Genomic DNA, 15,467 nt, shown 5'->3' on the forward strand with positions numbered 1-15,467 from the left:
CGCGGTGGTAGGACTGGGCTAGCATGTGCTTGCTGCTCCTTACTCCAACATTAAGTCAGTTTAATTTATACCGTGAACCGCAAATTTAACTATTTCGTATTAACTACGTTTAACATTAATTTAAGATTGAATTGGTTAAAAAATGTAGGTTTTGATTCTTCCGGTAACGTTTCCCGAATACATGATATGTAACTACCTCCGCCAGGGCTTCTAGTTAAGAAGAAGAAGAAAAAAAAAATCAAAAAAACAGAAAAAGCTCCTCCGCTTGGGCAAACAAAAAGGCATTTCATATTTTCGATATCCTTCAGACTTGAGGGGCAGACTTCGGAGGAGAAATCAGGGGCAGAGTCAGTGAGGGCAAAGAAGAGATGGATCTTCTCCCTCTTCTCAAAACTTCCGGGGCGCTTGTCGTACCGTTCCTTCTTGGTGCGCTCACGAACCAGCTTCTGAGCAAGAGGCGAGCAAGTGTGAAAAGAAACGAGGAAGATCTGAATCCTGGTACGCCTAGTCCTCCGACCCTGCCGAGCGACCCCGACTGCGAAGTGTTCTTGAACTCTAGCGGCGGAGATACTCGAAATGCCTTCGACGACCACCTCTCCCACAGCCTCATCAACGCGGGAATCCGTGTCATCCGCAGTGAGAATGAGCTGTGCGCAGGGGAGAGAATGAGCGAAGGTCTTATGAAAGCCATTAGGAGCAGCAAGATTTTGGTCCCAATTATCTCCGCGAATTATGCTTCTAACAAACGGTGCCTTAGCGAACTGGTTGAGATGATCAAGTGCAATAAACAGTCGGGGCACCTAGTGCTGCCCATATTCTACAAAGTGAAGCCCGCAGATGTGCGACGTCAAAGAGGTAGCTTTGGAGAGGCATTTCGTTATCACTCGAAGAGTTTTGACCCGGAGGTTGTGGAGGGATGGAAGGAAGCACTCAGACAAGTCGGCTCCTTACAAGGGTGGGAGGTTGCTGATGGGTACTTCATTCTTCAACCACACCTTGTTTACTTTGATGATTATCAACCCCAATCAAATCATAGTTTTCTTATGGATCCCATTCAATTCATTCGTTTTAATGAAGAAAGTTTCTTGGTATAAAATTTTTGCCTTCCTTTATGCAAGGATTTTCTAACTTATTATTTTGCTTATTTCTACCTACATAGAGCCAGCATTACTGTCTTTACTCTTACGAATAGCATATGGATTATTATGATGAGAGACGACAGACGCATCTAAAAGAAAATAATAATAATAATAATAATAGAAGAAGAGACTGTCTTATTGGTTTAGTAAAAACATTTTCCTGCGCGTTTTCTCCATCTTGATCACATAGTATCTATCTCATGCATCAACTTCCTGTATGGATACTTAAAAGGTAAAATAGGAAAACGTACTTCCTATTATAATCCTTATCCTTGACGGAGAACAGATTTTGAAATTTAATTCGGATCCTCAAAATTGTGCAAAAGTTAAAGCTTCATTGGCCACGACCTTTTTTCTAATAAAAATCGTTAGAGTAACCTTTAAAAGGAGGTTATGGGCGCATCATTTTCTCCTTCTTCCATAACCCGAGCTCGGAAGAGGGATTGCTTTACCCACTTTTATCTTAGCATATAAAATAACTAATGGAGGTGGGAAAAAGATTTATGATTTTTCCACTCTATCCCAAGTTCTATTTGTTTGTGCTATCGTTAGCTTATAGTTATAACACTAAACGCATTTTATTTGACAGGCGAGAAGGAGAATTGATAGAATCTATTGTGCGAAAAGTTTTGATCGAGTTGAACGAAGCGGTGGGGTTGGACGTTTCTGACAATTTGGCCCGATTTGATAGTGACGTGGAGAAGGTTATGGAATTAATCAATAAGAGTTCTGGTGCTACCGTATGTGTGGGAATTCATGGAATGGGGGGCACCGGTAAGACGACTCTTGTCAAAGTCATCTACAACAAGCTGTCCGGTCAATTTGAACGTCATAGCTTCATTGCAGATATCAGCGAATCATGCCAACGCAATGGTATTGTGTACTTGCAAAATCGATTAATCTCTGATATATTGGGAAGGGATACTCAAGTGTATAATAAAGATGAAGGAATCACATTAATCACATCCGGGTTTAGAGCTAAGAAAGTGCTCATTATTCTTGATGACGTGGATACCCACGACCAATTTAAGGCTTTGGCTGGAAATACTGACTGGTTTGCTCCCGGAAGTAGGATCCTTGTCACCACTAGAAATGAGAGTGTTCTTGAGATGGCTGGAGTCGTCGCCAAGCACAAGCTTAAGGAAATGAATGATGAGCAGTCTTTGATCCTATTTTCTAGACATGCATTTCGAAGTAACTCTCCTCCCAATGAGTTTTCAGCTCTTGCTCCCGTTGTGATATCTATAATAGGAGGGCTTCCATTAGCTCTCGAAGTTGTCGGTTCATATTTATGTGGACAACCACCAAAAATATGGAGAGAGACAATAGAGAAGATGCAAAATATGCCTCATACGGAGGTGCGAGATAAGTTGATGATAAGTTATTATGCATTGGAGGAGGATCAAAGACAAATGTTCTTGGATATCGCTTGTTTTTTAATTGGGAGTGAGACAAGAGTTGCATCCTACATGTGGGATGCTTGTGGCTTTTTTGCAAGGCTAGGAATTGAAGTACTGAGGTCTATGTCGCTCATAATAATTGGAGATAATTATGAATTCGGAATGCATAGTCAATTGAGAGATCTTGGTAGGGACATTGTGCGCGCAGAAAGCTACCATGAACCTCACAAACGTAGTAGATTGTGGGTTTATGAGGAAGCCATGGAAGTGCTAGAGAGAGAAAAGGTAACTTTGTAGTTTTATCTTGCTCCCGTAATCTATGTTCTCTTGTTTTAAATGATGTAAGTTATTGTGATGGTATTATTTTGTTGACGTGATTAGGAAAAGGAGGTTGCTCTTTCTTTAGTGAGTGCTGCAGTTTCTCCTCAAATTTCGTCTTTGTAGTATAGATAGTCATGACCATTAACTGTGAACCCATTCATGAACAGAATGTAGAAAACTGACCAGGGAATACTTAAATGCACACTTTTCCAGTTTCTATATTGACAGAAACAAAATAACTGACCCAGTTATAAGCCCAAATTCAACTGATGTGCGTCTTATCTTGTATGGTTGTCAGCCGACATCTATGGTCTTATTAACTGAATCCAAAATGATCATCCTCATCAATTTTGAAATTTAGTTAATGCAACTGAAATAGAATTATCATCTTCATCATCCTCATTGATTTAGTAAGTTATACATCAGTTGTTTTGTTGCATTCGCAAGTCACTTGTTCATGCTCATTTATTTGTCATCTTGAAGACTTTGATAGGGTTATTCAGGAAAGACAAAAAGGGGAAAAAAAATCCTCAAACATAAAAACTCCTCTTCCTTTATATGATAGTACAGATGTGTGCGCTCTATTTTTATTTTTTTCCACGACTAGTCCGAGACTTGATTTATTTTCGGGTGGCTGTTTTCAATTATCCGGGATTGAAAATACTAAAATTTGATGTTAGAAAGTGTCAGTGAAATTGGGGAAGCACCTCGTAATAATCTCGATAACTTTTTATTAGGTTTCGATTTATTGTTTAGTGATGAAGTTAATAGATTACACGAAAACTTTTATGGAAATGTTTAATTACGAGTTTGAAACTGAAACATTATATCGAGTTTGCGTTGTATGTAGTAGAAATAAATTGATACTATTTCACCGAGTCTGTTAGATGCAATATTTGTGATCCTCGGTTTCTTCTATTGTAGGGAAGTGAAATGATTCAAGCCGTTTGTCTAGAGAAAGGCAACTCCACAGGATTTGCTGATGAGGACGACTGTGACTATCAAGGGAGCCGAACATTTACACCTGAGCAATTTAAAAGATCACCGAAATTGAGGTTCCTTGGCATGAGTGACGTGAGTCTTAGCGGAGATTTTAAGGGTCTATTTTCTGAGTTAAGATGGCTCAAATGGGGGAATTGTCCCTCAGATTTTAAAGCAACCAACTTACAAGCAGAGGAATTAGTCATACTTGACTTGTCAGGAAGCCCGATTTCAGATGACTGGCAGGGATGGCGTTCAATGATGGTATGATATGAAAACACTTTTTTTTTTTTTCATTTTCTTTTGAGTAGGAAACACTCCTAGCTGACCCCCGCGATATATTCTTTCTTACAGATGGCAAAAGAGCTGAAAGTTCTCAACCTTACAGGTTGCCGTTCTTTGAAGAGTACTTTCTACCTCTCAGCTTTTAAAAGATTGGAGATTTTGATCCTCATAGATTGTAGCGAATTGGAGGGAATTGATCCTCGTATTGGAGACATGGAGAACCTCGTTTCCCTAGACTTGAGGGGATGTTTGCGTCTTACGGAGCTACCGCCTCAGATGGCTAAACTAGAACGATTGGAGGAACTTCATCTAGATGAAACTGCCATAAAGGAAATTCCTTCCTTCATCAGTTCTCTAAAGAAGCTAAAGACGCTTAGTGCCAAGTATTGCAAATTCTTGCTTGGACTTCCGGACTCGATAGGCCATTTGGTGAATTTGTCGACCCTCGTCTTATCAGGCTGTGTCGAGCTTGAAGCACTTCCAAAAAGCATCGGTTTCTTTGTGAATCTGCAGTGCTTGTCATTGGGATGCTGCCATCGATTGAGAGTGATCCCCGACTCAATTGGGAGGTTGAAATTGTTGACTCGACTGGACTTGAGTGGACGTTTGAGTCTTGAGAAGCTGCCGCCTCAAATGGGTGAACTAGAACAATTGAAGGAACTTCTCCTAGATAAAACTATGATACGGGAAATTCCTTCCTCCATGGGTTATCTAAAGAACCTAGAGATGCTTAGTGCCAAAAAATGCAAATTCTTGGTTGGACTACCGGATTCGATAGGCCATTTGGTGAATTTGTCGACCCTCGTCTTATCGGGCCGTGTCGAGCTTGAAGAACTTCTAGACAGCATCGGGTTCCTTACGAATTTGCGATACTTGTCATTGAGACACCGCCACCGACCGAGAGAGATCCCCAGCTCAATTGAGAAGTTGAAATTGTTGACTCAACTGGACCTGAATGGATGTTGGAGTCTTAAGAAGCTGCCACCACAAATGGGTGAACTAGAACAATTGAAGGAACTTCTCCTAGATAAAACTATGATACGGGAAATTCCTTCCTCCATGGGTTATCTAAAGAACCTAGAGATGCTCGGTGCCAAGGATTGCAAATTCTTGGTTGGACTACCGGATTCGATAGGCCATTTGGTGAATTTGTCGACCCTTGTCTTATCGAGTCGTGTTGAGCTTGAGACACTTCCAGACAGCATCGGGTTCCTTACGAATTTGCGACGCTTGTCATTGAGACGCTGCCACCGACCGAGAGAGATCCCCAGCTCAATTGAGAAGTTGAAATTGTTGACTCAACTGGACCTAAATGGATGTTCGAGTCTTGAGAAGCTGCCACCACAAATGGGTGAACTAGAACAATTGAAGGAACTTCTCCTAGATAAAACTATGATACGGGAAATTCCTTCCTCCATGGGTTATCTAAAGAACCTAGAGATGCTTAGTGCCAAGGATTGCAAATTCTTGGTTGGACTACCGGATTCGATAGGCCATTTGGTGAATTTGTCGACCCTCGTCTTATCGAGCTGTGTCGAGCTTGAAGAACTTCTAGACAAAGATCGGGTTCCTTACGAATTTGCGACGCTTGTCATTGAGACGCTGCCACCGATCGAGAGAGATCCCCAGCTCAATTGAGAAGTTGAAATTGTTGACTCAACTGGACCTAAATGGATGTTCGAGTCTTGAGAAGCTGCCACCACAAATGGGTGAACTAGAACAATTGAAGGAACTTCTCCTAGATAAAACTATGATACGGGAAATTCCTTCCTCCATGGGTTATCTAAAGAACCTAGAGATGCTCAGTGCCAAGGATTGCAAATTCTTGGTTGGACTACCGGATTCGATAGGCCATTTGGTGAATTTGTCGACCCTCGTCTTATCAGGCTGTGTCGAGCTTGAAGAACTTCTAGACAGCATCGGGTTCCTTACGAATTTGCGACGCTTGTCATTGAGACGCTGCCACCGACTGAGAGAGATCCCCAGCTCAATTGAGAAGTTGAAATTGTTGACTCAACTGGACCTAAATGGATGTTCGAGTCTTGAGAAGCTGCCACCACAAATGGGTGAACTAGAACAATTGAAGGAACTTCTCCTAGATAAAACTATGATACGGGAAATTCCTTCCTCCATGGGTTATCTAAAGAACCTAGAGATGCTCAGTGCCAAGGATTGCAAATTCTTGGTTGGACTACCGGATTCGATAGGCCATTTGGTGAATTTGTCGACCCTCGTCTTATCAGGCTGTGTCGAGCTTGAGACACTTCCAGACAGCATCGGGTTCCTTACGAATTTGCGACGCTTGTCATTGAGACGCTGCCACCGACTGAGAGAGATCCCCAGCTCAATTGAGAAGTTGAAATTGTTGACTCAACTGGACCTGAATGGATGTTCGTGTCCGACGGAGCTGCCACCTACAATTGGTGAACTAGAACAATTGACGGGACTTCCTCTGGATCAAACTACGGTAAAAAAACTTCCTCCCTCCAACTCGCCGCCCCACCCGGCCCCCCGTTCTCAAGCCTCCCGCCGCCACGCGGTATGGTCATTAAGGCCATCACAAGGGCGGGCAAGAAGCCGTAGTCGCTGGCGACACGCGAGTCCTGACGGGGATTTGGTGAAGGAGAAAGAGAAAGGAACTGGAAGAGCACAAGGACGTCAGCGAGGGAGGTGGTGGAGAGGCGGCGTGTGAGGTCGGAGGAGGCGAGGTAGGCGTTGGGGACGGTGACACCGAAGCGCTGGGGCAGATCCGAGGTTGGTGGTGGAGGGCGGTGAAATGGCAGACGAACTCGCAACGAACAGATCTGGGTTTCATCGGCCTAAGAAATGAGAAAAGCCAGAGACGAGGCTTCGCCGATGAACACGAGAAACGACGCGTGGAGGATGCTGAAGAACGAAACGGCAGACGAACTCGGGAGTCGTGAGCCTGATTGTCGTCGGCCAGTAGAGTGCAATTGCGTAGAGAGAGAGATGAATGGAGAATAAGATTTAGAGGGAACGGTATAGTGCGTGTGGATGGTGTTTAATGCGAAGATGTAAGTTTCGGGAGTCGTAATCTAATGGAGAGCACAGGAAAACAGCGCCAACGCACCATCAGAGCGACACACTCAACTCACTCTCTCTCTCTCTCTCTGTGCTCTATCTTGCTTTTTGATACCCTGACAAAAAGCCCAGTCCATCGTGTCATTTGCTCAGTCCATCGTGTTTTATGTCAGCCTTTTCGCACCCAAAGTCCTGGCCGTCGTGTCATTTGCTCAGTCCATAGAACTTAGTAAGATAATAACTTAATATTGACTAGACTTGATGGGGGCGACGTAAAGGGAGGAAAAAATATGAATATTTTTATTTTACAAAAGTAAAATGATTTCTAAAAAATATGAGTTTTTTTTAACACTATCCTAAGATCTTCACATGCCCAAAAAAATAATTTTTTCTTGGCATGTATTTATAAAAATAAATATTTATTATATAACGTGTCTTAACGTGTCGAAAATTTTTATTTTTTATTTTATAAATGGCGTGTCGGTCTTTCGTGTCATGTGTTCATGGCGTGCTATTTAATCCATTTCTCTAAAAAACCTAGAGACGCTTAGTGGCATGAAACTTCCGGACTCGATGGGTAGTTTGGTGAATTCGTTGACCCTTGTCTTATCAGACTATGTTGAGCTTGCCGCCCTTGCAGACAGCATCGAGTTCCTTGTGGATTTGCAGAGCTTATCATTGGGATTCTGCAACCAATTGATAGAGATCCCCAACTCAATTTGGAAGTTGGATGAGATGGACGGGTGCTTGTCACTGGGACACAACCAATTGAGAAAGATCCTCAACTCTGCTGGGATGTTTGATTTTTTGACACAACTGGACTTGAGTGGACGTTCGCGTCTTGAGGAGCTGATGCCTCAAATGGGTAAACTTGCACATATGAAGAAGCTTGTTCCAGAGGAAACTGTGATACAAGAAATTCCTTCCTCCATCGGTTCTCTAAGGAAAGTAGATATGCTTAGTGCCAAGGATTGCGAGTTATTGGTTGGACTTCCGGACTCGATAGGCAGTTTGATGAATTTGTCGACCCTTGTCTTATCAGGCTGTGTTGATCTTGCGGTACTTCCAGACAGCATTGAGTTCCTTGTGAATTTGTGGTGCTTGTCATTGAGAAGCTGCCACCAGTTGCGAGAGATCCCCAACTCGATTGGGAGGTTGAAATCGTTGACTCAACTGGATTTGTCAGGGACGGGGATCCAGGAATTACCTGAATCGATATGGCATTTGCAACGTTTGGAAGTTCTGGATATCGACCATAGTAGCATGACAGAGCTGCCTGATGGTATCGAAAGGTTGAAGAAGCTCTGAGAGTTATATGCTTGATGGTGCCCAAAATTGGAAGGTGAATTTCCAAGTATCCGTAATGCTCCTTCATTTTTAAGTCTAGTGCATTAGTTTGATTTAATGCCCAACAGTCTGGAATTCTTTTGGGTTTTGCATTCAAAATGAGTTGCTTGTGATTCAGGTTTGGATTTCATGCTGAGGTAGAGAAGCTGCAATATCGTTTCTGGTCTCTCTATTCAAGTTGCTCATAAGTCTAGATCCTAATGGTGCTGTCTACGATTGGTGTTGATGGCTCTCTTTGTGCTGCTGATGCTTGGGAGATTTAGTTCCTCTAATTAATACGAACGGCTTGCTCTTTCTTTCTTTCTTTTGCTATCCTAGTCCATGTTCCCTTTCTTCAAATTAATATTTAGTCCCTCAATTCTACTTCTTCTGAAAAAGAAAGCCCTTATGTTCTGTGTTATTTCCACGACTTTATTAAACAATGCCATTGGAAGGATTTGGGGTGCTCTTTGTAGGCATGAAACTTGGCTTCATACCAATTGGAGGAGTGTCAAATGGAGTCACCAAAAAATTTCCAGAGTCACATATCCATCAAGACCGAGTCAACCTGTAAAAATTCATTGCGATGATGGTGGAACTAGAGAGGTAAGGACAAACAATTGTTGGTGTCCGTTGAGGTTAATTAACTCCTTTAGCAGTATTGTAATTTCAATTAACATGCGATGCAATAAATCCTCAAATATGGTTTCAAAACTCTTCCTTAGTGTATGCATTTTCGGTGATATCGGACAATCGTAATTCGGTATTATCTATTCGATCAAGAACCAATTTAATGGACTTCTTAACTCACACATAACAAATTTTTATTCTACAAGTATATAGCCGTGTACTACCCAATGTTTATCTTTTTGATTCGGTATTAGACAGTATTTACTTTATATTAATGTGGTCGATAATATTAAAAATTCTAATCATGAGCTTATTAAATTTGAGTTTAGAATGAAACCAATTGGAGTTTCTACGTACGATAACGCCGACATATGTGGGCAATGAGACTTCACACAATGCTTCTAAGCGATTTGCGCCAGTGTAACCTATCTTATCGATTAGTATACTAGTTTAGCCACTCAATTGTAGGATTTTTGTTAGTCGATTGCCGATGTAAAAAGTTAACTTACGCCTTCACTGTTGAGTGGTTGACATATGTGAAATAATTGGATTATCAAGCCAACTGCAAGTACCTATTGTCACCCATCCAACAGTGAATGTGTAATAACACTTTCACGTTGCATGTAGACCTAACAAGGATCCTTTAGTTTTGGTCATTAAAAATACATTTTCCCTCAAGTGTAGGCCTTTTATTACCGTAGTAGTGTAAATAGTGAAACCAGGAAGTTATAATTCCTGAAGTGTAGCCATTTTTTTTAACCTGGAAAGTTAAGAAGATTTGACAAAAGAATATGGTAAAATGTTATTCCATCCAATACGATGATTGGTAATCATAATTATAGCTGGATGAATAATAATTGTTTCAGTCGTGTCGTGTACAAATTTAAAATTGGATTTTGACTCTGCCATTCTCCAACTATTATGTTAATTATTCAAATCTATGTTAGCCCTCTCTTTCTCTTTCTCAAAATAGGACTCCATGGCCTCAAGAATTTCGGCACTCCCCTCCCCATGCCAGCGGAAAATTTTATGATGGGCTCTAACCCGTCGTCGTCTGTCAAATTTGCTTCAATTTAGCCAGTTTGAACAAATGTAAATGCAATGTATGAATGCTAAAAATTAAAATGAAATATTATTTAATTATCTTTTTATAGGAACTAAAATTGGTCCCTGATTTTTTTATGCAAAAAAAAAAAAATGACTAAGAAGGATAATCAAAATTTAGGTATCGACATCATTGTTTTTTGGTTGCCAATTAATTCTGTTTCAAATTTGATGAAAAGGTGTTTTCTATCACCACATGTCAAATTTGTTGCATGAAAGTATCTAGGGATTGACTAACGAGCTAGATTTGATTTTAAAATATCTTATCATTTCAATCTATTCCTAAAAAAAAAGATGTTTTTTTCACATTTTTGGTCTTTATGTATTACTACAGTTAGTAGGGCTATCAAAATGAGTAATTAACCCATGTTCTAACCCACATTTATTTTAATGGGTCGCCTCCAACTGAAAGTATGGATCACAATAAGTGCTACGGTAAAACGCCAAAAACATCTGGATTTGAATCGGTCTATTATAAACCCACTTTCAGCTAATTTAATAAATAGGTTAAGTTCAACCCACTTTGATCCTTCTTTGCCGGCCTCTCTCTCCCTCTTCAATTTCGTAACTCGTGACCTTCTCTTTTCATTCGCTCTGCTTCCGTCATTGTTATGTTTTCTTCGATGTTTGGCTTGCGACCTCGCACTACTACGACAAATTGCGCGTTTGTTGAAAATCAAACATTCACCACCATCTTTACGCCCCTGTCCATAACCCGGCCCTCGAGCTCCTTTACTAACTTGATGAGTGGGTTCATGGGGCAGCTCATTCTTCAAAGTCGGTGTCTAGAACGGCTCACTAAATTTGCATTGAATATAAATGGGTTAAATAAAGTTGAGTGAATCAATTTGGGTAAGATTATTTTCAATCTGAATCATCTGTTTAATAGTTCTAACAGAAACTTATACTATTTAATCAAAAGACAAGTCAAATAGTCCAAGTCCTTCAGATCGATGGGAAATTTTATCCGGCAATATAAAGAGCGATCTTTGGTAATCTAAAGACGTTTGTTTCTTTTGTCGAAGTCGAACTAGAATTTCATTTTCCCGGCTGACAAAGAAAAGTGGAATTTCATTTGGTCTTGATTACATTTCATTTGCATTTCACCAACCTTTGACCACATCCAGAAATCTTAATCCAAAAATGAAAAAGAAAAATCCGGAAAGGAGCTTTAGCGAGCTGGTGGGACCAGCGAGGTCCACATTCACCCTTCGTTCACGGAAGTCGGCAGATGATATTCGGCCTCAAATCAAAAGGTGATCAGATATTTTACATTGCGATTGTATCATACATTTAGCATGTGGATGATCATTTTCCATCCCACGTGACCTTTTGGTGTACACACGCCAGTAAGTTCCGATTAGAACTCAATTAGCAAAACATAAAAATGTTTAAAATCAAATTTCATGTTTAAAAAATTCAAAACTAAATTGGTATATATTTAATAGATTTATAATTTTTTTATGATGATTTCCAAATATCTGTATACATAAAAATGTTTCGCTCAATGTGTGGTCCTAATTTCGACACGCCACCTCTCTTATCCTCCTTACTTTGGCCTAGAATCTTCGGACCTCTTTCAACAGCACGATGGTCAAGTTACGTAACAGAAGAAATATCACGAAAGTCGAGAGCCATCACACCCGAATTAAAAAGCCTTACTGCGGCCTATGAGGGTTTCTGACTTTTTTTTTTTTTTGGTAGGAAGATAATATTGCATTACTGATAATTTGAGTTTCGTACAAAAAGACCCGAAAGAGGGGCATCAGCACAAATTAGATCCCAAAGGATTTGAGGTGGAGAAGTAACCCAGTTTGCCGGCACAAGATTTGAGCGGCACATCTTGGCGATCCAGTCGGCGGCCCTATTAGCATCTCCCTTGCAGCGGCCCACCGAAATATTTGGGTAGTGGGCTAATATCTGTTGGGCTTGGCTTATAATTGCTGCAACTTCCCAGTAGACTTTTATCCTTCCCGTTGACCGCACGAGCACGATTTAGTGAGTCGGATTCCACAGCCGCTGGAAGTTTCTGGTCTTTTATCTCTCTCCTCGCAGTAAGCATCTTCAACCCCGCAAGCGTGGCAAGAGCTTCGGCTTCCAGAGCTGAACAAGAGGGTTTCTGATTGACTTTGCTGTTTTCCAAAAATAGTCGGTCCTAGAGAACCAAGCCCCCTCCCGAACTTGAACTAGTTCCTCATATTTTCCTGAATCATTTCTGACATCCTTCAGGGTTGAGAGTCAGATTCTGGGGGAGAAACTAGGTGCAGAGTCAGTTAGGGCAAAGAAGAGATGGATCTTCTCCTTCTTGTCAAGACTTTCGTGACGCTTGTCGTACCGTTCCTTCTCGGTGCGCTCGCGCACAAGCTTCTGAGTGGGTGGACAACAAGTCCTCCGATCCCCTCGAGCGGAGACGAATGCGAAGTGCTCTTGAGCTGCGCAGATGCTCGAAAAGGGTTCGCCGACCGCCTCTACGGCAGACTCGTCGGTGTCGGAATCCGTGTCTTCAGGGACCACGATGAGGTTCGCGCAGGTGAGAAATTGAGCCCAGAAGTTCTGAAAGCCATTAAGAACGGTAAGATTCTTATCCCGATTATCTCCGAGAACTATGCTTCTAGTAAATCCTGCCTTGACCAACTGGTTCACATGATGGAGCGCCAAAAACACTCGGAGAGGCGCCTAGTGTTTCCCATATTCTACAAAGCGAAAGCCGCGGATGTGCGAAAGCGAAGAGGTAGCTTTGGAGAGGCATTTGGTTGCTACAGGCGGAGTTTTGACGGAGAGGTTGTGGCCGAATGGAAGAAAGCGCTTAAAGAAGTCGGTGAATTGACGACGGGATGGGAATCAGAGAGAGTTGCTGATGGGTACTTCCTTCTTTAACCAACACCTTGTTTACTTTATTTAATGATGAAAGTTCTTTGCTATAATATGCGTAACATTAGAGAGACCTTGAAAAGAAGTTATGGGTGCATCCAAATGGAGCAATCACAGGATTGGGTTTGGCTCTTTTACATCTTAGCAAATGAAATAAGAAATGGAGGTGGGAAAGATATAAGTTTTCCAAGCTATCCGCAAGTTCTGTTTTTTGTGCTATCGTTAGATAATACTTATGCCATTAAACTCATTTTTATTGACAGGCGTGAAGAAGAATTGGTAAAATTGGTTGCGGAACAAGTTTCCCAAGAGTTGAAGAGACAGTATTTAGTTGATACAGATTATTTGGTCGGAATTGATAGCCATGTGGACAAGGTCATGCAATTAATAGATGAGCGTTCTAGTGCTGCCCTAATTGTGGGAATCTATGGAAGGGTGGGCATCGGTAAGACGACTCTTGTTAAAGCCATCTACAAAAAGCTGTCCGGTTCATTTTACCAGCCTAGCTTCATAGCAGACATCAGGGAATCATGTAATCGCAATGGTATTGTGAACTTGCAAAATCAGTTAATCGCTGCTGGGTTGGGAAGAAGAGATTTTCAAACGGCTGATGCAGTACACGGAAAATTTACCCTCACAACCGTATTTAAAGGTAAGAAACCGCTCATTATTCTTGATGACGTGGATAACACTGAGCAGTTAAACTATTTGGCTGGAATGAGTCTGGAGCCCGGAAGTAGGATCTTTTTTACGACTAGAAATGAGACTGTTCTTGATTGGGCTAGAGTTGACCACAAGTACAAGCTTGAGGAAATGAATGAGGAGCAGTCTTTGAAACTATTTTCTAGACATGCATTTCGAAGAGACTCTCCTCCCAATGAGGAGTTTTCAGCTCTTGCTCTTCCTGTGGTATCTATGACGGGAGGGTTTCCCTTGGCTCTCGAGGGTGTCGGTTCATTTTTGTGCAGAAAACCAGCGAAAGTATGGGAAGAGACAATACGGAAGATGGAAAATATACCTTATAGGAAAGTGCAAGAAAGGTTGATGAGTGATGTGAATCTTACTGGAGATTTTCGGAGTTTGTTTTCCGAGTTAAGATGGCTCAAATGGGGGAATTGTCCCTCAAAATTTGAAGCAACCAACTTACATGCAGAGGAATTAGTCATACTGGATTTGTCAGGAAGCAAGATTTCAGATAACTGGCAGGGATGGCCTTCGATGATGGTATGATATATAAACACATTCTTTTGCCATTTCTTATGAGTAGGAACCACTCCTCGCTGACCCCTACGACATATTCTTTCTTGCAGATGGCAAGAGAGCTGAAAGTTCTCAACCTTACAGGTTGCCGTTCTTTGAAAAGTACTTCCTACCTCTCAGCTTTTAAAAGATTGGAGATTTTGATCCTCAGAGACTGCAGCGAATTGAAGGGAATTGATCCTTGTATTGGAGACATGAAGAACCTCATTTCCCTGGACTTGAGGGGATGTTCGCGTCTTAAGGAGCTGCCAGCTCAGATGGCTGAACTGGGACAATTGGAGGAACTTCATCTAGATGGAACTGCGATACGAGAGATTCCTCCCTTCATCCATTCTCTAAAGAAGCTGAAGACGCTTAGTGCCAGTTAACTGGGTAAGCTGTTTAGCGAATTTGTTGGCCCTTGTCTTGTCAGGCAGTGTTGAGTTTCTTGATCTCTTGACAGCTGCGGGTTTCATGGATTGAGAGAGATCTCCAACGCAATTGGGAAGCTGGAATTGTTGACTCGACTGGACTTATCGTGGCCAAGGATCACGGAATTACCTGAAGGAAGTTCTGGATATAGGTAATAGAAGCATAGAAAAGCTACCAGGTGGTATTGTAAGGGCTGCAAAAGCTCTGAGACTTAAATGCATGATAGTGCTCAAATTTGGGAGGGGAATACCAAGCATCCGTAATCTTTCTTCTCTTAAGTCTAGTGCATTTTGATGTGGCGCCCAACAATCTGGAACTCTTTTGTATTTTTATTCAAATGAGTGGCTTGTGATTTAGTTTTGGGTTTTCATGATGAAGGGTCATTTCTGGTTTCTATTCAAGCTGCTCAATGCGAAGTCTAGGACCCTATTGGTGCTGTCGATGATTAGTGTCGTCTGCACAGCTTCCTTAAATGACTCCCTATTTGCTGCCGATGCTTGGAAGATTTTTAGAAGCAGCAGCGTTGAATTGAATCACTTGGTTATCCTAATGTCCACATTGTAGGTTGTTTCGAGAACAAATTGACATTTCTGAAAGCTACTTTTGAGGAAGTCGCTTTGACAATATTTTTCGGTGCTTAGCTGAAATGTGAAAATGAAGTGTCGAACACTTTCCGTCATTTGATGATTGGAAACTT

General features: G+C 41.5%; 1 protein-coding gene and 1 long non-coding RNA gene across 2 annotated transcripts in view; both read left to right on the forward strand.

Annotated features, from left to right (window-relative positions):
• LOC115727596 (disease resistance protein L6-like) overlaps positions 1-15,060 on the forward strand; it is an 82,822-nt gene extending 67,762 nt beyond the window's left edge. Inside the window, exons 2-6 of the mRNA XM_048273379.1 lie at positions 1,729-2,824; positions 3,785-4,105; positions 4,196-4,555; positions 14,306-14,310; positions 14,802-15,060. Of these exons, the coding sequence (XP_048129336.1) occupies positions 1,729-2,824; positions 3,785-4,105; positions 4,196-4,555; positions 14,306-14,310; positions 14,802-14,925 (1,906 nt within the window). The 3' untranslated portion in view covers positions 14,926-15,060. The remainder of the gene's footprint in view (positions 1-1,728; positions 2,825-3,784; positions 4,106-4,195; positions 4,556-14,305; positions 14,311-14,801) is intronic.
• On the forward strand, positions 8,083-8,961 carry LOC115727667. The gene is made up of 2 exons (XR_007197275.1): positions 8,083-8,528; positions 8,634-8,961. It is a non-coding gene; the product is annotated as an uncharacterized LOC115727667 (long non-coding RNA).
• Positions 15,061-15,467: the final 407 nt, after the last annotated feature.

The sequence above is a fragment of the Rhodamnia argentea genome, chromosome 1 (assembly GCF_020921035.1).
Source record: "Rhodamnia argentea isolate NSW1041297 chromosome 1, ASM2092103v1, whole genome shotgun sequence".
In the NCBI taxonomy this organism is placed as follows: Eukaryota; Viridiplantae; Streptophyta; class Magnoliopsida; order Myrtales; family Myrtaceae; genus Rhodamnia; species Rhodamnia argentea.